This window comes from Pelophylax lessonae, assembly GCF_965119305.1.
Source record: "Pelophylax lessonae genome assembly, chromosome: 13".
Taxonomy (NCBI): Eukaryota; Metazoa; Chordata; class Amphibia; order Anura; family Ranidae; genus Pelophylax; species Pelophylax lessonae.
In genome coordinates, this window is record NC_138780.1 from 154,781,335 (window position 1) to 154,805,468 (window position 24,134).

Here is a 24,134-nt window from a genome sequence, read left to right on the forward strand (position 1 = left end):
CTCTGTCCTGGGTTTGGCAGAGTATAGCTTGTATAGAGATCATTGGTCACCATACAGCTGTTTTTTTTTTTCTGTTCCTAAGGCCAATATATGAGAAAAGAGATCAGAGACTTCTGCTTTTCTCTATCCTTTCTCTGATCTGTCTCTGTCTCGTGGCTTTGGAGATTATCACATTACCTTCTCTTCACAGAGGATACACATTATATTGTCAAAAGTTTTGGGACACCTGCCTTTACACACACATGAACTTTTAATGGCACCCCAGTCTTAGTCCATAGGGCTCAATATTGAGTTGGACCACCTTTTGCAGCTATAACTGCTTCAACTCTTCTGGGAAGGCTGTCCACAAGGTTTAGGAGTGTGTCTATGGGAATGTTTGACCATTCTTCCAAAAGCGCATTTGTGAGTTCTGCCACTGATGTTGGATGAGAAGGCCTGGCTCAGTTTCCACTCTAATTCATTCTTAGGGCTCTTTCACACAAGCGGACCATTCAGATCCGCCTGTCAGATTTTTTGGCGGATCTGAACGGTCCCCCCATGCATCCCTATGGGGCATCAGATGTCAGCAGAGACATGTCCGCTGACATCCGATCCGTCAAATCTGGACGGATGGAAACCCTATTTTCCATGCGTCCAGCGGAGTTGGGAGCATGAAATTGTGAAAAATGTCTTGGTATGCTGACGCCTTAAGAGTTCCCTTCACTGGAACTAAGGGGCCAAGCCCAACCCCAGAAAAAGAACCCCACACCATAATCTCCCCTCCATCAAATAATTTGGACCAGTGGACAAAGTAAGGTCCATAAAGACATGGATGGGTGAGGGTGGGCCTAATCAATATTGAACCCTACAGACTAAAGCCTCGTACACACGCAACAATTATCGGCCGACCGATCGGCCGTCTTTTGTCCAGTGGTGTTGTGTTGGTTGTAATGTGCTCTAGACTGCACACGAATTTTCTCGGCCAACAAAAACCAACTTCAGAAGTGATGTCATGTGATGGTTGACTTTCCGTGTGTTTTTTCTTCTCTGAGCATGCCCAGTCTTGCTCATCAGATTTTTGTCTGCCGAAATCTGTACTGACTGCACGAAAATCGGCCGTTTTTTGACAGCCAACAAAAATTTTATAGTCTGCACACCAGATTTTTTTTCGGACGAAAAGTCAGAGTCGGTTGTCAGAAGCATCATACTAACAAGCCGAAAATCGGCAGATCGGACGTTGGCCGAAAATTCCCTGCCAATTTCCGGCGCGTGTGTACGGGGCTTAAGACTGGGATGCCATTAAAGTTCATGTGCATGTAAAAGCAGACGTCGCAATACTTTTGACAATATAATGTATATGTAATGCTCTTTTTGGTGCCTCATCCCCATTCCCTCGCTTTTTCTGTAGAAGCCCTAATTCACACATAGGGGGATATTGATTAAAACTGGAACAAAATCTGGTTCAGCTGCGCATGGTAGCTAATCAGCTCAGCTTCTAATTTCAGCTTGTTCAATTAAAGTAGAACTATAGGCAAAACCTTTTTTTTTTTTTTTTTCTCTTTTGGATAGAGTAAGGGAGGGTTATAATCCATCAGAATTTTTTTCCTTTTTTTTTTTCTCCATTCATATCTTATTGGGGAGATTTCCCTTCACTTCCTGTCCATAGCCAAATGGGAAATGAAGAAATCCCTGCAAATTTAAAATAATTCCTTGGGGGCCCCCAGGTCACTAGAACTAGTGCCCTACTAGAAGATTCCCCTCTATTACTTTTCTGGGGACAAACCAGAATTTGGGATTTTCTCTTCCTTTCTTCACTTTTAATGATAATGGTGACTATCCTTAATGAGGGCACAGACAGCAATAAAAACTAATAGGGGTTCTAATCCCTCTGTACTCTATCCAAAACTAGAAAAAAAAAAAAAGTTTTGCCTTTAGGTATACTTAAAGCTTTGACAATAAAACCTGGAAGCTGGTTTCCATGCAGAGCTGCACCAGATTTTGCACGGCCAATTTTAGTAAATCTATCCCTAAAGCCTAGTACACACACAACGATTATCGGCCGACCGATCGTCCATCTTTTGTCCAGAGTGGTGTTTTGTTGGTTGGAATGTGCCTAGACTGCACACGAATTTTCTCGCCTGACAAAATTCTACTTCAGAAGTGATGTCATGTTGGATTGCTTTCTTTGTGTTCTTTCTTCTCTGAGCATGCCCAGTCTTGCTCATTAGATTTTTCCCTGTCGAAATCTGTACTGACTGCACGAAAATCGGCCGTGTTTTGACGGCGGACAAAAATTTTATAGCCTGCACACCAGATTTTTTTCGGCCGAAAAGTCGGAGTTGGTTGTCGAAAGCATCATACTAACAAGCCGAAAATCGGCAGATCGGTCGTCGGAAAAAAATTCCCTGCCGATTTTCGACGCGTGTGTACGAGGCTTTAGTCTCTGCTCAGACATGCTTTGGGCAGAAGTACACCCATTGTTTGGATTTGTCTCCACCGTGTCTGTTTTCTCCACACTCTCCCATTTTTTTTCAGACAGTAGCAAGTCCAATGCATTGCCTAGCATTTTATGTAAACAACCATTTCACTTAAACGCAACCAATCATGATTGGGCTTAGTCACAAGTTGTTTCAACCCAAAAGCTTCGCCATTTTCTAAATCACTGATCCAGAACAAGTGTGCACAGCGAAATATCTGCCATTCCTCTGACGTTACTAGCTGCATGCTTGTTCCAGGTCAGGGATTCAGAAAGTACTAGGGTATCGACAGTTGGGAAGCATGAGTTTTCAGAAGAGCTGTGAAAAAAATAACTTTACATAGGATGGCTAATGTAAATATTAGAAAAGAACTTCAGCACTGTTATAATATAAGTTTCTTGCATGATCCCTGTGTTGACTGGTTGTCTTTAAAACCGTATATACCTAGGCATACAGGTGCTCATAAAGTGTCAGGTTTGAGCAGAAGGAACCTATTCTGACCCTTGTGGGTACAAGCAGGGCCGGCCCTACCATGGGTCCTGCTGGGTCCATTGGACCCAGGCAGAACTTTGAGAGGGGCAGCAAATTGAAGCCAAAGATTTTTTTCCAGCAGTTTTAAGTGTGACAACTGCCCCCGGGCCCCTCCACTGCTGCCGCACTGCTGCCTTCAACACGCATACTCCTAGTTAAGGGCAAGGGTGCTCACAAACAGTCTAGCACTGGCTGTTAAACACCTAAGCGCACCTGTGTGTGCTGCCAGAGGCAGGGTAAGCACAGGAGACAGAGAGCAATGAAAGATCCCTTCCCCACCGGCTCTGCCAGCAGCCCCTCTATACTGCCCTTATACTATCCTAGCTTGACCCTACACTGCCCATATACTGCCCTAGCACACCCCTATACAGCCCTATCCCTGTGGCATATCATCCCCATGGATGATGCAACATGTTTACTACACACAGGCCCTGAGGGGTGGGGGACCCCACTGTGCTGGTATACATTGCACCCATGGATGCCCTAGGGCGCCAAGATGGGGGAGCGGTAACATGGTGGTATGTCCTATAATTTTGCATACAGACAAATCACTGTTGCATGTAAATCTCACTTCCTGATAAATTACATTTTAGTGATAATTATCATGATATAAAATATTCCTTTGGTGGGTTTGATTTATTTGGGGGGGGGGGGGAGCATTTCATTCTTGGACCCAGGCAGCACAATGTCTTGGGCCAGCCCTGGGTACAAGCCCTGGGCCTTTTGTACATGAAGTGCAGATGGCCAGATTTCTGCTTTTAAACATATCCCTTTCCATTTAAATATGATTAATTATGTGTTCCATCTTCAGCTTGTACAACCATTTAAACCACAAGTCACATCGGAGACAGATACAAGGTATTTTGATGAAGAATTCACGGCGCAGATGATTACCATTACACCGCCAGACCAAGGTATGCAAGGACTTATTTTTTTGTTTTGCTGTGTGTGTAGGTAGATTTGTGAAATGCTGGTATGAAAATTATAAAATCGCAAGGAAATGTAAGGAATGACAGATAAAGTAGATGGTGCATTGGCCTTTTAGGTAGGCTGGTATTGGCATTGGAGGAAAGCGCAAACGGATTACCTTATCAGTGTGCTACTGCTCATTCATTATCCAGTCTGCAAGCTGGGGTTTGTCCTGGATCAGGCTGTGCTGCTGCCACTGCTTTTCTATTGCTACTGCTTGGCTTTGCTGTTAAGTCCTTTGGTGGGTAAGACTGTTCAGATATGTGTTTTTTTACAGTGTACTTGTCCAGAGTTCAACTTTAACTAGGGTTTGTAGGGAAATTTCAAGCATAGCATACTTTGAAAATACAAACCTGCTTGTAAAATCTGCAGACGCTAAAGAGTTAGTTTGAGTTTATTTAAAGACTAAAGCTTATTAAATGGCAATAGTGACACCAACAGGCATCAGCCATGTATTTCATACATCATATGAAAAGTATAACCGCATATTCGTAATGCACCTTCCTACACGGAATACTTGTAAGCAATTACAATTTCTAGGAACTGTAGTCATTGCAATTAAATGTTATGCAGTTACCCTCCCTTTTCCGCATGCCGCAGTACTGAAAGTACTCTCATAAAAACAGAGGGGTTAGGACTGTCCCACAATGGGCTCCAAGGAATTTATGGTAAATACAAAAATCATATTCTCTTCCTCATTAGTTGAGGGACACAGGAAATCTTAACCTTTGGATTATCCAAAAGCAGTCCAACTGAGGGATGGACATCACTGCAAATAAAAGCCATTAGGCTCAAGAAACAACCGGGAACTAGGGACTGCGTGCAAGCCCTTAATGACCTTGCAGGTTACATCAACATTTCCAAAAAAGGGCCTTCAATCTTCTAAAAGACGCAGTGACAGACTCTTACAGCCTGAACCACATCCAGAATATGGAGGCAATGTTCCTTTTGGTGAAGTCCAATGGAAAGAATGGTAGAACAATATCATGGTTGATATCAACGCCACCTTGGTTCCCTATGCATAACCAGAAAGGGTTCCTTACAACATAATCAGGCTGCCATTTCAAATACTCAACCTCGCAGAAGTGAAGGCAACAGGAAGCACTACCTTAAGGGTGAGAGTAGCGAGAGGAATGTTTTCAGTAGGTTCAAACAGCAGTTTCTAAAGTGCAGAGAAAAACCAGATTTAGATCCTAGAGTCTCATGGTAGTAGAAGGGGGGAGCCACACAGGGCACAGCCTGCACAATCATAGACTAAGAGGCCAGTGGTCTCTAAAACAGAATAGAAATTAACCTTTATTGCTATGGTGCTCAAGTTGAGCATTTTGTTGAAATGGTTACTGTAACGCGGCACATTGTTAATAAAAAGTGTTAAAAAAAAATGAATAGAAAGGGCAGAAACCTGACCTTTGATAATGCCAAAAACAAAATGCTGATCCAGACGCTGCTGCAGGAAGGAGAGAATTTATCCAATGGAGATGCTCCTGGGGTGGAAGCCCTGAGACTTATCGTGCCATGTAAAAAATGCCTTCTTCATCCGATGATAGACCTTGCAAGAAATGAATTTCATAGCTTTTAGCATTGTAAGAAGGTAAGGTTTAAACTGAGAAATGCCCTTGTCTTTTAGAACCTGGGCTTCTTCAGCCATGCCATTAAGCCAGCGTTCATGAGGACAGGGCTGTCTTTAACACAGGGCAAAAGGGGCAGCCGCCCCGAGCCCAGTCATTGTTTTGGGCCCAAAGCAGCTCCCCCTTGAGCCCACACTGGCCACAAATAGTTGATCAGTGGATTTCGGAGGGCCCAAAAAAATGTTTGCCCAGGGTCCAATCAATATTAAAGATGGCCCTGCATGAGGATGGTATACTGGTCCTTAGGAGAGAAGAGCCAGTAGGGCCCACTGATTGTTTGCTAGGATTCCTATGAGGTCAGTGTGCCACATTCACCTTGACCAGTCGGGCACAATAAAAATCGCTAGAATGCCCTACAGCTTAGTCCTGTGAAACAGGCAAGGAATAGGTTTCAGGGAAAGAAAAGCATAGATCAGAGTTTACTAAATCCACAGAGCCACCAGAACAATCTACTGGTTCTGCCAGAACATCCCTATACCTGGAGACAAACCTGTCCACGTTGTTGAATCTGGATGCCAGGAGGTCCACATCTAGTGTCAACCCCTAAAACTGAGCAAATGGAACTGCATCAACAGAGGCTACCATCAAATCTATGACTCTCCATCAAAATATAGCAAGTCAGATCGCTCCTGGACTGGAAAGCCTGAATCTGAGACTGGAGTGTCTGAAGTTTCTTGACACTTGAAGGAACACTCTGGTCTGAGCTTTGTCCAGGACTAGACCCAGATTCTCCAAATGATGATGTTCTAGCAACTGTTTCTGCATGTTCCACGTCCATCCAAATCATTTTAACATCTGGACTGTCAACTGCCCATTGTTTAAAATAAGTTTGCTCCAACTGATCCCTCAACAGGAAGTTGTCAAAAAATCCCTTATAATGGGGATACCATGAGAATGCAGCCAGGGAAGTACATGGGCCAGCACTTTGGTGAATACATGAGGTGCAGATGAGAGGCCGAGGGGTAGAGCCATGAACTGGGTAATGCAGGCCTGGAAACCATGAACTGCTTGGAGTAAAACCCCTGCAACCATTCACAAAAACTGGGGCAATATCTCCTTGATTCAGAAGAACTGAGAGGGCTCAATAGAGATCTGTTAATCTGTGTCGCCACACAGAGGTTAGAAGTGAGGAACTTGTTTGTAGCATTGAAAGACCACCTCTCACACCCAAGTATCTGGGAAGTAAGGTGTCCAAGCATCCACAAAGATTAAGAAACGTTGGAGTCTCGATGTGGAGGCTGAGAGATGATAGGAAGAGAGAAGACTTGTAGTCTGTTCCATATGCTTCTTCCCCAAAAGAAGATGGGTGATTTTACCACCAGCTGATCAAACCAGATACTGTCCCTTGAAGGCCATGCAGATCAAACTTTATTTTAAATAAGGGTTCTGCAGTCCAGCACTTGTGTCAAAGTACTTTATGAATGTGAACTGACTGAATCCACTATGGGAACAGACCACTTCTGCACAAATATTCACTAAATGGATACAAGGCAAATAAGCATCTATTGGGAGCAAACCGTTTGTTTCCAATCTCTATATAGAAATCGTAAAAAAAGCGGATACAAAAGTAACCTTTTTGTGGCCCCAGGAATTTTAAATGACGCAACACTGGTCGAAGCAACAGGCTGATTCTCTTGTTTCAGAGTTGTGCACGCTGCATTACTAAGGGCCAAAATGGTCTTCTTTAAATTGACAGTAATAGCAGTAGACTGTGATTCCTCAGGGGAAAGCTCACCAGTAAAGAATTGGAAAGAATCAGACCGACTTTCTGCGACCAATATCTCAGAAGCTGCTAGGTCATGTAAACCGGGTATAGAATCTGCAAAAGAGAGAGAGCGCAGGAGCATGCTTCTGTGATCAGTGCCAGCAAATAACTGGGTAATTTGGGTCATAAAATCTTGCATGCCTATGGTAAAAACTTCAGTCAAGAAACGAGGGCCCAGCAACACCTTAAGGAGTCTAAAGGGACTCCAAGGACAGAATAGACTTAAACATCATAGGATAACATGATTTTAGGCTGCAGACATCAGCACTGCTGAAAGCACTCTGCTAGCAACCCCAGAACCGCTAGCAGAATGTGAGCTGAGGACATTGACCCCAAGGTATCCCTGCAATGTCCATTCCAGCGGAATCTGGATGCTATTCTTCAGGGGCCATGAAGTACAACTCCGCTAGAAAGATGCAGTCAAGGAGAGAGCGCTCCAATGCAGGGGAGAGTCTTGCCTGAAGAAAAATACATTTAAGAGAAAAGGTAGTAGCAAAAAATGTTTTTCTTAACAGACGGGCTGTAGAAAAGATGTACATCCTCTTAAGACACTAGGAAAAAACTGAATCTGGTGTTCAATGGCAAATGCCAATCCAGCTCCACGATGCCGAGCAGTGGGCACAGGGCCCACAAGAGAACGTCATGCCATTTAGGGCACCCTCGTGAAGTGTTTCTAAATTGTTTGGTGAGAGATATTCACACCAGTGGCCTGCTGGAGGTAATTTTTTGTAGGGCTATGGCAGTGCTCATCCTGTCCCTCCTTGCACAATCGAGCAGACACCGGTCCTGCTGATGGGTTAAGGACCTTCTTTGGCCCTGTCTAGCTCTTCTAGAGTAACTGCCTGTCTCCTAGACTCTCCTCTATGCTCTTGAGACTGTCCTGGGAGGTACAGCAAACCTTCTGGCAATGGCACATATTGATGTGCCATCCTGGAGGAATTGGACTGCCAGTGCAGCCTCTATAGGGTTGAGGTATCCCCAATGCTACCAGTAGTGACACTGACCCCAGCCAAATGCAAAACTAGTGAAAAACAAGAAAAGATGAACAGGGGAAAAAATGTCTGTGGCCTGTAAACCATTCCTGTTTTGGAGGTCGTCTCATTGTTGCCCATCTAGTGCACCTGTTGTGAATTTAATTAACACCAAAGCAGCTAAAACTGATTAACAACCCCTTCTGCTACTTAACTGATCAGATTATAATCCTAGGTGTTTAATTGACTTGATGCTATACTAAAAAAAAAATGTTCCTTTAATTTTTTTTTAACAATATACGTTCTGGACTTGCCAGTAATACAAAAAACAATACACTCCTGGATTTTTGGTCCCTATCTATGTTCAGTTTAGGCTCTGCCCTTCTGCAGTAAGCACTCTTAACTTAAATGCATTGGTAGCTGTCCTCTGCTTGTAGCCCCGAAGGCTGGCTGATTGGCAGCTGATCCACAATGGGCAGTCTAGATTCAGACACTGCAGATTATAACAGCTGTCTATTTTTCCATTACATGGATAACTGAAGCTGAAAATCCCATTAGTCCCAAGTGCACAGGACAAGTGGAAAAGTCACAGCGTACTTGCGGTGTTGAAGGGCTGTTGAACTTTTATGTCCACCCCATATAAGACTTCAAGAAGCTGCATGTTGCTGGCTGTAAGCAGAGGTTCTGCAGCAGCTGGTCCAAGCTTTCATGCGCTACTGAGAAATTCTCGAATCACTGACCGTCTTGTCTGTTGGCCCTCCTCTGCTTGTTAATCTTCTAGCCATTCGGGGTATTTACTTCCTGATCAAAAGTTTTTAAGGCTCAACGCCAGATCCAAAACTTCAAGAAGAGGCATACGGTTTCACAGGATAAAGCCATTTGTTAGATGTTGCCTACGGATACCACCCACTCTAAATAACTTAATACGTCCTGCCAGGACACATGTTGAACTGCCTCCCTCGGTGTAATATCAGATCTAGGAGTTCTTGAGTGGAAAGTGGGGGATCCTTGTGCGGATTCTGGCAACATTTTCAAAGATAAATCCTACATGCTTTATGGGAAGTCACTTGATTTTAACTTGTTTCTGGAGCAGTTGGTGTTCTACATACTTACAAGCAGTTGAAGGTTTCTTTGAAGGGGCTAAAGTGTTTAAAGCCATGAGAGTAAGACCTTTTTTTCATCCTTCTTTTAAGAAATGAATATTTCAGGGTAGATAGTTGAAAGCTGAAACAATAAAGTAGCTGCTCCTCTCTGTTTGTGTTCAGTAAAGGGCATGCAAAGCATGTATTGAAGGACTTGATTGATTATATTTTTTGACCAAATGTAAAGAATGTGTGGCATGGGTCCCATTTAAGTACAGAGGCTTAGTGTTCAAACAGGTACTCTTGAATCTTCTTCATTGATGATCTTGTATGGAAAACACACAATGCTGCTACCCTAGGATTACAAGATATTGTTTGGGGTGGATGGAAATTTGGTTGCAGATTGATGTCTGGATGTGTGTACTGCTACCATGCAGCTCTTTCTGTTCCCTGGACAATCTGCAAGCTAAGCAGGGCTGTTGAACCACAGAATTGTTCTAATTTGGCAATACATGTTTATGGTCAAAGCTCTTAAAGATCATAGTACCTAACACAATACAATACAATCTGTTTGAAAAGTCCCCATACAATCTTCTTTAGATAAACCAAAATTATGTAATAATAAAGACAAACCTAAACAATCCAGGCTGGCCTTTGCACTACACAGTTGATGGTAGATTTAAAGCAGAACAGTCAGATTGTATAGTGTCTGACCAGCCTAATTCCGAGTCTAAACGAGGTTGATCCGTGCGTGTTTAGCCAGCCTAAGCTTCGAAGTAGACCTGTTGGTTAGGCTGGGTAAAACCCAACCTGCCTACTAAATTCTCCCTTTTAGACAGCTAGGACAATGTCCAAGTAGACAGGAAGTGATTGCCAAGATGAAAATGGCAAAAATATATGGTAATTATTTATGGTACACAATACTTTAGCAAACCATTCATTTAAGGTTAAGATCTAATTTAGCCTTAAGACCATTCTTTAAAAAAACATTACATATCACCTCTTACCCTGCTCCTCTCCAGGATTTCTCCAGTGCGTCCCGCTTTCTCAGGAACTCCCCATCCCAATCCATTTGGCTATCTTGTTTGCCTTCAGCCGATCCTTAAAAACTCATCTTCTTGGGGAAGCTTATCCTACCCTCTACCTAACCACTGGAATTTTACTTTCGCCATCAACTTATCCCCCACAGGCATTACCTTTTGCAGGACCCTCTGAACCCTTCTGTATTATATTGTGACTCACCCGTATTATTGTAAGCTGCAATCTGTTAATGTTATACAAATCCTGAAAATTACCATATCATAGTAAAAATGTCCATGTTCTTAAGCTCCGTACACACGGGCCAAATGCCAGGCAACAGTCGCCCTGTGTGTATGCCAGCCGGTCCAGCAAAAGCCAGCCGTTTGGCTGGCTTCTGTCAGACGAGCATGCTGGAAAACCAGCAGCTGAATGGCTACCGATCAGGGCTCTCATTCAATGGCTGAGAGCGCTGATCAGAGTGTTCTGGCAGGGGGGCTATCCCCCTGTCAGAACACAAAAGCTCAGTGGGGGAGATCGTTATACTAATGCCGGATCGTTAGTACAGCGGCTCTGACCAGATCTGACAGGTTTTTTTCCTTAAACCCGCAAGGTTGCGTGTATCAGGTATAAGGCCCCTTTTCACATGAGTCTGATCAATTTTTCAGGTGGAGTTGATTGGACCCTCCATTCACCCCTATGGACTGGTGGGTGTAAACAGATTGGTCAATTTACACTAGTGATCGACCAATATCATTTTTTCATTGCCAATACCAATATTTTGGCCAATGCATATCGGTATTGGCCAATATTTTTGTACATTTAAAAGAAAAACATTTTTATTATTTTTTTTTTTTGACAGGTACTTTTGTGGAGGGATCTGGGGGTCTAAAAGACCCCAAACCCCTCCTGTGCACTTAAAAGCATTCAAAACGCCAAGTTTGGCTGTAATTTTTTTGAATCTGGTGCCAGACAGTACCCGGAAATGTTGTCACTCATGACATCACTTCCGGGTTTTTGCATGCAGACCCGATTAGCGCTGAATGCGGCTTTGATCGGTGTCTTCGACGGCAGTGCAGGCTGGTTGCCCGGGTCTCCCCGTGGGTTGAGAGACCCGGGCGAGCCACGGAAGGGGGCAGGGGAAATCCCCTGCCGCTCCCTGTAATGACAGCCGAGCGGCTTCTCAGCCACATCGGTTTTAATTACAAGACAGCCGACCGTCGGCTATGGACGCCAGTAACGGGGTGATGCCTCTAGCTGCAGTCATCACTCCGGTACAGCATTTTCCCGAAATATTGGCAATATCGGTCACCTTGGTGGCCGATTCCGATATATCGGGGAAAGTGCATATCAGCCCTCGATAATCGGTCGATCCCTAATTTACACCCAACTACTTCCATTTCGATCTGGTCCACTAAAAAAAATCAGCGACCTATAGGGCAGAGCGGGCTGTGTCCATAGACAAAACTGTCATCCTCCCGCTCTGCTCTGTAGGGGATCAGTGGACAGATCCCCTGCTGATCAAATCAGAGTTTGCCCCCGTGCTAAAGTATGTAAAGAAAAATCTATAATGTTTATATATTGAAATCACAACAAAGTAGGCCATGCAGTTTAAAAATGTTTTAATTTCCATTTAGTTTAGTTAAAAAGTAGTTTTGGCTGCTATTCTACTCAATACTGATATTTGTCTAATTTTTTTTCATTTTTTTTTTCTCTGCAGATGATAATCTGGAATTTGTTGACAATGAAAGACGGCCGCACTTTCCCCAATTTTCCTACTCTGCAAGTGGAAATGCTTAGATGTTTCACAAACTTTTTTTCCTTTATTTTTCCATTGCAACACACAGACTTCATATTTGGGCACTAATTTCATCAGACTTTGTACAGGACTTTCTATAGCCTATGAATTACAAACTATGTTTGTATGACCACAAAGGAGTTGACGAATGTCTGGGGGAAAAGTCTGTACGTAAAAAGGAAAAAAAAAAACGGTTCTCTCATTTCACATTTGCAAAGATGAAAATATTCCATCCATTCAATTTTTATGTATGTATTTTTTTTAATATACATACATTCATATACATTATGTTGGACGATGCCACGCAGCCAATGTCTTGAGAATGTGCTCACAAGTTGTCAACGGAACTACGGAAGAATGAGCATATCATGAATAAGAAAAGAAAAAAAAATAAAGTTACTATTCTCACTTCCCTGGTCACCCTGTACCATAAGCAACGTTCTTTTATTTATTTTTAGAGTTTTTAACTTTTCAAAGTGTGGGAAATTGGATGTAATTAGGAAATAAAAGAAGGCATAGTCGATAGTGCAATAATGAGAAAGTGAATGTGTTGTGAGTACTTAAGTCACTTTTTTTTTCCCCTTTAAAAAAAAAATAACTTAAAAAAATGAAGTGTCAGTTAATACAGGAGACCAACAACTGGACCAGTAATTATAGCCTCAGTGAGGTCAATCATGAAACATTCTTATCTTGCTGTAGAAAGACAATACATATCCAATTAGCTGGGTTTTAGGTCAACAACTAAAAAATGTAATTTTTAGAGCTTTTACAATTGTAGCATGTTTGACAATATTTTGGGTTTGCCTGCAAAAACATCCTCTAGATCTAGCAGACGTAATTGTAAATGGTATAGATTAGGCAGTATTTTCACGCATACGTTTAAAAATAAAACTATAGTTTTATGATATTAAAACAGCCTGCAAAAAAACAAACCACTCAAACAGCAATTTAATCAGAAATGCAAAAAGAAAGTAGTGCTGATAAATATAAAAAAAAAAAAGTCTTGTGTAGGATAAGGCATTTTTATTATAATTTTTTTTTAACAAAATTGATGCAACACTACATTTCTACCTACCAATGAATAGTGGTATGCACTTTTCTCGCACATGAATTTTAGTTTTTTTTTTTTTTTTTTACGTTGGTAATTTAAAACCATTTTTTTTTTAAGTTTTTCACAGTGTAATGAAAATATTACATGAAGACTGTTGGGTTGTATTGTAAGAGTAGTTTTTACTTCTGATAGAAGTTTGAAAAATTTTAAAGCAACTTTTTTGGGGATTTTTTTATGCTTAATAAAATATTATTCATATATACAGTTAACACTAGCACTACACGAGAGTTTGAGCACTTAATGGCCTACCATTCCCCAGGTGGGAAGGATGGCTCCTACAATTTTGTTTTTCTAAACCATTCCAACACAATCACAGAAAAACGTTCCTAAAGTATACTTCTGGTCAGCTGCATGCTTTTGTAAGTTACGTAAAATGTGTTTGGGGTCGTTACTGAAGTGGACACAACTTGATTTCCCAAAATGACAAGGCCCTACTCCTGTGATCGCTATGTGAAGTGTAACGAAGCTTTATTTGTGGAAGGATGGAAAAGTTGAAGTTAAATGAAATTCAATAAGTTAAGTGTTAGAAAGTTGGACTTTTGAAGTGAGTTTTTCGAGGACTGCACAAACTGAAAACCTTCTGGCAAGCTGGAAAACTAGGAGTTGCTTGAGATAAATGCATTCCCTCTGTTTTTTGGATGAACGCACGTTTACATTGATGTGTAAAAAGGTTCTTTGTGCCTCTGGAGTCCTTCCCATTCCTCGGTTTGTGGATCCAGCATGTGTTTGTACAAGGCTGCAACTGGAAATATACTGATTTTTTTTTTTTTAAACCAATTTACCCTTGATTATTTGAAATTGGCAATGAAAAAAAAAATTCTGTGAGCTTTAAAACTAGTAAAAAGTGTATATAAGTCCAAAGGGCTCATTCACACATGAGGTTGGAAGACTGTAAATCCAAACATTTGAGCTGCACCCCCCCTCCCCCCTCAAACTGCTACTCCCTTTTAGCTGAAGAAGCAGCATCTGGGGGTGTATTGCCATGGCAGGAATCAAGCCCCCTATAGCTTTCAAATGAATTGGGCCACACTGCAACCATGTGCAGTGCTAGTGCCTGTGGCATGCTAGTGTGGGGATCATGTAGTTAAAGCAGGCAATACAACGTCAAATGCTTCCTGAAAATCAATCTGAGCACAGATTGCTCTTCGGAGAAAATAAGCTCATGTGAACGAGCCCTAAATAGATTTTTCAGTGTGTTTTTTAATCATGCATCGCTCTGTACAGTTTATTTTTTGTGTGTGCATGTGAAATTCAAAGTTTCTTACCATGAGATCCTACCAGAATTAGCACTGTCCGTGCAGGCTGACATTGCAACTGGCAGCAGCGTGGTCAGCCTGTCATGTGCACTACTTTAGTTGGCTTTGCCTAACGGATGGACCTGACAGGCAGCCAAATTGAGAAGTGCACACTGCACTACTGCTGCTGCTAATCATGAATCGGTGGTTTAGGCCAGGTGCACATTTGTGCATTGCGCTTTCTTTTAGTGCACAGAAATCAACTGCTGTTTGACACCCCTATGCATCTGGGAACACGCACATGCCAAAACGTATGGTGCTGAAAAATTCAAGGGGTCAGGGACTACTTTTGAGTGATTCTCGCATGAAGGGCAGCCAACTGAAATGAATCGTTCTGCTGGTGTAAATGGAGCCTAAGGCTGGCTATAGATGATACCATTTTCTTTCATTCCACCACGATTTCCCTCATCAACACAGTCAGTATTGATGGAGGAATGGCAATTGCATACCTCCCAACTTTCTAAGATGGGAGCGAGGGACACCTATTAGCAAAAAGATGAAGGCATAGAACACGTTCCCTTAACCACTTTACCACCGGAGGATTTTGCTGTCTTACGTCCAGGCCACTTTTTGCGATTCGGCACTGTGCGAATTTAACTGACAATTGCGCGGTCGCGCGACGCCGTACCCAAACAAAATTTATGTCCTTTTTTTCCCACAAACAGAGCTTTCTTTTGGTGGTATTTGATCACCTGTGCGATTTTTACTTTTTGTGCTATAAACAAAAAAAAAGCGTTTATTTTGAAAAAATAACAATATTTTTCACATTTTTTTTTATATGAAATTCCCCCCCAAAAAAATGTAAAAATCTAAATTTTTTAAAATTTTTGGCCAATTTGTTTTCTGCTACCTATGTTTGTAAAAAAAATTGCAATAAGCGTATTTTGTTTGGTTTGCGCAAAAGTTATTGCGTTTACTAACTAAGGGAAAGATTTCTGTCGTTTTTGGTGTTTTTTTTTTTTTAACGAGTAATGGCAGCGATCTGCGTTTTTTTTTTTTTTGCAGGACTGCGACATTGCGGCGGACAGATCGGACCCTTGACTGACATTTTTTACACTTTTGGGGGTACCAGTGACATTACTACAGTAATCAGTGCTATAAATATGCAGTTACTGTAAAAATGACACTGGCAGGGAAGGGCTTAATTTTATTGGAGAGGGAGGGGTTAATGTATGCCTGGTGCTTACTGACGTGTGTGGGAGGAGGTGACTGAGTGACACAGGGACAGATCGCATGTTCAGCTATGCTGAACCCTGCAATCTGACCCTGCCTGTCACTTAGGAGATCCGCCCGCTCTGTTTACACAAGTGGGCGGATCTCCAGACTCTATTCCCCGACGATTGGGGAAGAGCAGCGGCGATCGCCGCCGCTCCTCCCCTGGCCCGACTCCCACTGTGACTGAATACAGCGGGAGCGAGCCTTCGGCGGCGCGTGAGCGCCGCTCACAAGGGGAGGGGTCCAGCGACGTAGGTCTACGTCGCTGGATGGAATCGAGCCACTTTGCCGCAGTACAGTCAACATGACTGGTCGGCAAGTGGTTAAAGGAGAATAATACAAAAAAAAATTGGTTAAACCCACAATTGCTTTTATTAGCACCAATATTCCTTTATATTGGCTTTTGAAGTTCACAAATGCAGCAATTTAGAAACTGGATGAAAGGTTTAGTCCTGTAAAATATTTTTTGATAAATTGTGCATTTAATATACAACTATATAGATCAGACCAAAATGAGGGACAAATCAGGAGGAAAGAGGGACAAATGAGGATAAAAGAGGGACAGAGGGACTTTGTTCCAATTCAGGGACAGTCCCTCAAAATCAGGGACATTTGGGAGCTATTCAAGTGTATTCTGCCAGTGGGGGGCGCAGGGAGCATTCCCAGCTGGCAAAATAGAATGGTTACTGCATAGCAGCTATAGCTGCTGACAGTAACCCGTATGTAGGAACATCTGACATGCTGGTTGTACCTAAGTTGATCGATCGATCCACTTGGGTACAATCAGCCTGCCCCAAAGATGGTTTAATTATTGGCCGGTCCCTGCTAAACCTGCCAAGATTCCAACCATCTATGGCCGGCTTAAGTTTTGTTGGCTTGCAACAGGAAGTGCTGATACTAGCGAGATCTCTAGGTAACAAACTTTGTAGCTCACATTACAATATTTTCTTAAGAAAACTGTATACAGTGAGGCGTAATGGCAGACGTACTGAAAAATAGATTTGCAGTTTATATGCACTTTAACCTGTTAAAATGGCACAATTTACATTTCTTTTCCAAAACGAAATGATGACGCAGGTGAAGCATGAATGAAGATGGTTTAAGACGAGTACTACACCTGTCCTCTCCAGCACTTGCCTGTGATGCTTTATATTGTGGCAATGACTTCACCGTGTAGAATACCATTAGATCTGTTAGCTGTAGAATTCATGTAGCCAACGCAGTGTACATGAATATTTTTATGTAACGCTTAGCTGCTATTCTTTTTTTTTTTTTTTTTCCATTTGTAGATGTGCATATTTTTACATTATTCTGCACTGCTAGTTTTTCAATCCCAAAGACATGTTAACATACAAGGAATGAAACTGAAATGTTTAAGCCCTTGCTGGCCAATGATGTGTATCAAATACCAACCTATGCCATGGAGCAGTCAATTTGCAAATGGAAAAGTTAGATCTTATATTTTCTATGCTACTAGCTGCCCTCAGATAAATGCACAACTCTTTGGATGAATGTTGAGTTTTTACAATATAGTCACATCTTAAAGGGAAACTATACTGCATTTTCAGCAACTACACATTTAGGAAGTTGTATATAGTTCAAAATAATATTTGATGTGACTGTAGGCTGGTCTCGCACTGGATTGTGGAGCGGCTAGCAGCAGGATATCCAGTGCGTCCCGTTCACTGTTTCAGGTCTGAATTTTTGGCTGAATTCGGACCTGAAAAAGACCAAAAGACACACACAAATTCCTTGTAAAATGCTCCGCAGCTGTACCGGAGCTGTGTTAATTGGCTCCATTGAGAGCCGGTCACAGTCTCCTGGATGCGGGGAAACCAGTGTGAACCCAGCCTAAAGGTTTTCTTGCCGCTCCATACTTGTATTTCAAATGGAGATTTTTGAATGCTCCTGATAGAGGCTATATATCAAAGGATGTCATTGGCATTCAATGCCTTAAATAAAACCTAGGTAGATAAATCCGAAAGAATAGATGAGAGTAGGTATTGGGAGAGACTGTGGAAGCAGTAAAATTGAAATTAAACTGCCTCTGCACTGTAACATCTCATGGTGCTTCCTCATCAGGGTTCCGTGACATGAATCCAGCATGCTTCGACACACAACCTGCAGTACTGAGTTGCGGGTTACAAAATCAGTCTTGTGTCTTAGTTACTGAAGGTCGGCTAACATGCACCTTTGGCTCCAAATCGTTATCTGGAACTGTGTTTTTTTTCTGATTTACTGCTTCTACCCAACCTCCGTGACTCTATTCTATGAATCTATTAAAGGATACTGAGATGATAGTTGCCTATTTGGGCAACAAACTTGGGTCTATGGTGGCAGACAAATGCCTGCCGCCCTAAAAAAAAGTGTGTGTGTGTGTGTGTGTGTGTGGGGGGTGTTTATCAAGCCTATTAGAAAATGTCCTTATCACTAACGTAAACCCAACAACTGCCATCACACAGCACTACTAGAGAGAGAGATGCTGCTCTGAGCTTGGTAGGATTGTGCCCAAATGACCATCCAGCTCCATTTTATGACCGTTGTAATGAACTCAAACCCTATTCTCTGCAATTGGCTTAGACGTGACCTATATACTTCAGGTGGCTACACTGAAGCCGGCCATAGATGGAGTGATTTTCTTTGTTGCAGGAAAGAAAATCACTCGATTTCCCCATCAACACAGTGTTGATGGGGGGAATCCATCCCTCGGAGCTATTGTGTTCTCCAGGAGAGGTTAACCTTCCCAGCCAGATGAACACGGAGTGGTTATTGCTAGTGGCTATATTCACATGGAAAATCCAACAGGCTGGTTGTACCCAAGTTGATCAATTGACTTGCCCATACATAGTTGGAGTCTCAGCTGATCCCTGCTTAACTGGCTGACATTCGAATTGTCTATAGCCAGCATAAGTGGTTCCTTCCGCCAACCCCATTACCTTGTCTCATAGGAACCGGTGGGAAGAACCACTGAGTTGCAGTTGGGGACAAGGAGATTGATTCTCTTGGAAGTCTTGGTTTCTGAAGAGTCTTCAGGCATTGAGTTTGATTCATCAGTGCAGCAGGAAAAGCAAGTATTTACTATCTTTAAAGGATTTTATTTTAGCAACAGTCCGTTTAAGCAGAAAGCACAGCCTGCATATGTAATTTGCAAATAGACTTGTGTGTCTGTGTGTAGATATTTATATATATATATATATATATATAATCTACACACACATTTACAGTCTATACACACCCAAAAATGTTTTTATAGTGAAAATGCTTCACGTAGCTGGGTTTAGTGGTTCCTCCCTCCAACCCCTATGTCACTACTTTGTAGTGACGTAGGAACCAATGCGAGCAAACCACTACAGTTGGAGACCACAGTAGATGATTCTCCTGGAAGTCTTGGCTTCTGATGAGTCTCCAGGCAATGAGTTTGCTTCATTAGTGCAACATAGTCATCAGGAAAGGTAAGTATTTAATATCCTTACAGGATTTTATTTACCAACAGTCCTTTTAAGCATGAAGCACAACCTGCATATGTAATTGGGAAATAGATTTGGCCCTTGTATCTATATCTCTCTCTCTCTCATATATATATATATATATATATATATACACATACATACACAAACTATACACAAAGTGTTTTAATATTCACTCTCACTCATAGATTTGCAAAACATTGATTTCTATATAAATAAAACACTGTAAAAGATGATACTTTTCCCTTTTAAATAAAATTAATTATTCCCAGGTACCCCCTAAAATTTCCATTTTTTAAGAGCTATAAAAAAAAAAAAACAGGCTGTAGTGAAATACACAACTTAATATACCACTGTCACAAGTAACAGCAAGGCAGCATTTTATACACTTTACAGGCTGCATACAGTTAAAAGAAATGTTTGACCAAAATATGAAAATCTGAATAATGTAACTGTTATAAAGTGAAGTTTTTATTTTATAATTATTCTAAGTGTAATGCTCCCCATTTGTATTGTTACTTATATTATTTTTATAAAAAAAAAAACTTAACCTGTCTTTTTTGCACATGAATGTACCTGGTTATAGATTGCTTTCTCATACTTTTTTTATGCTGTTTACTATTTTATTTTACTATCTGTAATGCAGTTTGCATTTTAAATGCATTTTTATTTAAGTGGGTGGGATAGGAAAATCCAAAATTTCCCCAAAAAAAAAGGAACAAAAATAAAAATAATTTGGAAATCCCCTGTCATTTTTAATGTTTTAAGCAGTAGCATTTTTTGAATATGAATTATCCCTCTGGATTCATAAAATAAATAAGGAAAAAACTGTTTTATCTAAAGTGCCTGGTTTCTATAAAATGGTTATTTTCATATGTTTCTGATGTGAGTCTGTCACAGCACTGAACCGGTAGGTGGTTTTGTATTAACAGAAATCCTGTGGGTTATGCTGCTAACATTGGGAGTTTGTACCCAACAGATGTGGGTATAAGTGAACCCTGTTGGGGCATCAGGCTGCTGCCTCTCTGATTGCGGCGAAAATGACTCTCTGCAGGATACTTTTGGATGGGTGTAGAGGAGCACTCAGTAATGGACATGTCTCCACTCTACAACTTGACAGCATCTAATGGTCCTCAAATCCCAATTCCAGGTCTGTTCCAATCGCATCCACCATTACAGCCCTGATGAAGTGGGAGCCATTTCTCCCTAAATATGTTGGCCTTACCTGTGAACTGTCAACTTCAATAAAGTTCTTAAACATACCCACAGTTGTGATAAACTTTTATACTGAGCATGCATGTACACCCATCCAAAAAGTTTGTCATTGTTATGGAAAAAGTTCATCTAGATTATTTACATCAAAGTGTGGTAAACTGCAATTGAAGAGGTTGAAAAAAAAAAAGAAATGAAAAAGTTTATCATAAAGGCAGAACCATTGCACCCAAAAAAACTTTCCTAATAACATCAAATAAGCTGATTAACAGTAATGTCCAATTGGAACATCCTAAATCTATGAGTTGTATACCATTTTTTTTTGATCCACAATGTTTTAAAGCCAGCTCTACAGATGTAGATCTTCCTTTGGCTATAGAGAAGCCAAATTTGCATGTTCAAGACTTTTCGAACATCTTTTATGAGTGTCCTTCTGCATATGTGATTTGAGTGATCTTTCAAAGCCTTCTTTACTCAACATATTTATGCAAACATTTTTTAAAAGAAATGTATATATTTTACTGTAGTGAAAGATAGCTTTGACCAAGATGGTGGAAATCTTTCTTTACATTTACTGCTCCTTAGTAAATTAATATACCATTATGATGCTATTCAGATTTTCCCTAATTTTCCAATAAAGAACTGCAAACAAAACAGGAACCAAGAACATTTAATTGACAAACATACAATCTTGCTGGAGCAGATAAAAGTAATAGAGGAGAATGAAAATCTCTTAAAGCGGTCTTCCAATTCTTAAAGGGCAATTTTTTTTTCTTTAGTTTATGATAGTGAGCCTTTTATTACTTTTTATTATGTATCCACTGCGGATATTCACCCTCTGTAATTGTTCTGGAAAAAATGGGGAGAAATCCAAAATCTTAGAGCGGTCACATGAGAAGAGGGGAAATTTTTAATGGGGGCCCCTGTTGCTGTACTACCCAAGAAGGGGATTCTGTTCATTTTAAAGAGATTTCCTCTAATTTCCAGTTATGTTTCCAAGATAGGAAGTGAAGGGGGACATCCACAGTGTTACCATAGCAGCAAAAAAAAAAAAAAAAAAAAAACCTTTTAAGGATTTTAACCCTTCCTTGCTCTATCCACAGCTTAAAAAAAAATGCTCGAAGTACACTTTCCTGGTGCTAACGTGGCAGCATACATTTGGTAGTATGCTGTCATTGTTTGCTAGAAAAGGAAAATTGCGGTAAGTATTTGAAACTTTGTTTGAGGAAAATGACGGTATTTCATACAATTTTCCGTTTTAGCGTATTACAATACCTGCTGTGACATCCAGTCACATGATCTGAGGCTTAAAGGAGGGATTTCCTGCCAGTGCTGATCATCTTCTCTCCCAAGCCCTTTAAGCCAAATTCCAACACAGAAGACCATGGCAAAACTATACTTCCCCTTTTGTTATTCTTACTTTGCTGCAGCAATAATGTTAACATAAAATTTGACTATACAGTAGGTCTGCTTTCAAGAGTAACTGCAAAAAAAAAAATCATTCCCCTCCGGTTGATCTATGTACATTGCAAGGATTAGAACAACCTTTGTTGCAGATTCCTACCTTTTTGTTATTCTGAAGAAATGGGCCGAGTCCATCTATTGAGAGCGGTTTCATAATTATCAATCAGTTGTGCGGCTGCAGAGCACTAATGAGGAAATTTGCGTGGCCTACATCCCTTTAGACGTATTCCTATTGGGAGTATCTCATCAAAAATGACATTTTTGTTGCAGGGGATGCCAGAAATCTGACTTGTAATAGTGCAGACTTCTGGGAAAATTGGTGAGCCAATCACACAAGCAGCAAATTATGTTTCTGGGGTGTGGTCAGTATATATTCTGTGTATAGAACAGCTCCAGGTAGCCATATTGCACTGCATTTTTTAGAAAATTACAGCAGCTGCAAGGTATATTTTTAAAATAGCATTCAATTACAATATGACTTGTGTCTAAATTGTATACACTATATTATTTTTTCTTTATTTGCTATTTTTTTTCCCCCACAAAAAAGGAGTTACCCTAAGTTAAGTCCTCCATGTGTTACAGTAAAGACCAGAAAAAAGTATATGTTTTATTCATAACAATAAAATGGCCATATTGGCTGGCATGCTTGAGACAATAAAGGTCGTCCAGAAGGAATTAAAATGGAAACTTTTGTTAACTACCACATTTTTTCTTTCCTGGGGCATCTTATCTACATGAAGTCAGTACCAGGAAAGTTTTTTTTTTTTTTTGGTTTTCATATGCAACATCTAACCAAAATATCAAATGCAAATACATCTACCCAAAATACGATGACTTTTAACATAGTGTATTCGGAGATCCTGACCATGCTTGGATTACAAAAGGCTGTGGCCAAGTGCTCCGATGGATTCCCCATAGAAAAATAAGATAAATTCAAGACGTGGAAGAGCACAAGCTGAGCTGTTTGAACAAAATCACAGTTTGTATATTTATCTTATAAAATTTTGGTAAATCGATTAAATAGCAAATTTAAAAAAGGTACATTTTATTTTTTTTAACAATGCAAAAGGATAAAGTGCCTTTTTACAAATCTCACTTCTTAAATCATGGAAAGAGGTACTTACAAAGTTTTAGTAATTTTTCTCCTTAAAAAAATAGAACAGGAAACTCTACAAAACCTTTTCTTTTTTTACTAGGCCTGTGACAGATTCTTTGCTCCGTTTATAGACGTGAAGGATTCGAGGACATCTGACTGGCATAATTGGAAACCATCCTATTTGGTAGTAAGATCGATAAGTATGCAATTAGATACTAAACATAAACACGAAGCCTAACCTCAGTCTTCTATGGCGGGAGTTTTAATGGAAGGTGGTAGACGAGATTTGGCGTTAAGTGCTGTAATGCCAAATGAAAGCGGAGTTTGCCAGGCAACCAGATGTTATCAACAGTTAAGTGAAAACCCATTAACAGAAGAAAAAGAGAGTAAACAAAGTTCATTAAGTTTTATTATGATAATTGTTGTTTTGGTTTTAAAGCAAATGGTGGGATTGCCGCTGAGCCCAACTGCTGTTTGTATTCATATTTGTTTAGGGTGAAAGGAGCGAAGTTATAAACTTTTATCAATTAAACTCGGCGGCACTACAAATGCCGGAGAAGGGAGATGGAAGGCGGGCCTGTATGCTCTAAAATGATCTGACTGCATACCATCGTTAGAACCCCACTGTGTGGGGCAATTACGGTGATTGAGGTTGTCTGAATCACGTCTTTGGTGATAAATAAAAAGGCCATTGTGTGCTTAGCCATGGTGGCCTGATTAGTTTGGTCTCGGGAGCAGCTGTATGCAGATACACACGCTGCACCAAACTTCATATCTGCAGTGCACAAGTCACTCTTCCTCCAGCTTCTGGCACCGCCGACACAATAATACAAAGATAGAAAATAGCAGCATCGGCTGTTGTTTTCATGAGCGGATGCTCACGGCCTCTTGGAACTACATGACATATTAGAAAAGAGAATGGCGCAATTGTTTTCAACTTTAATTGACCTGGTGATGAAAGTTCCCCCACCCTTAGAAGGTTGTATGGATAACACTGACTGTTGTACTTGTATCATGTCACAGTATGATTTATCCAGTGTAAATATTCTATTTCCAC

At 40.9% G+C, this 24,134-nt stretch overlaps 1 protein-coding gene across 2 annotated transcripts in view; it reads left to right on the forward strand.

The window, feature by feature from the left end:
* AKT1 (AKT serine/threonine kinase 1) overlaps positions 1–13,149 on the forward strand; it is a 237,600-nt gene extending 224,451 nt beyond the window's left edge. For both annotated transcript variants that reach the window (XM_082275278.1, XM_082275277.1), the window contains exons 13-14: positions 3,799–3,901; positions 12,140–13,149. In XM_082275278.1, the coding sequence (XP_082131404.1) occupies positions 3,799–3,901; positions 12,140–12,219 (183 nt within the window). In that variant the 3' untranslated portion in view covers positions 12,220–13,149. The remainder of the gene's footprint in view (positions 1–3,798; positions 3,902–12,139) is intronic.
* The last annotated feature ends 10,985 nt before the right edge of the window (positions 13,150–24,134 follow it).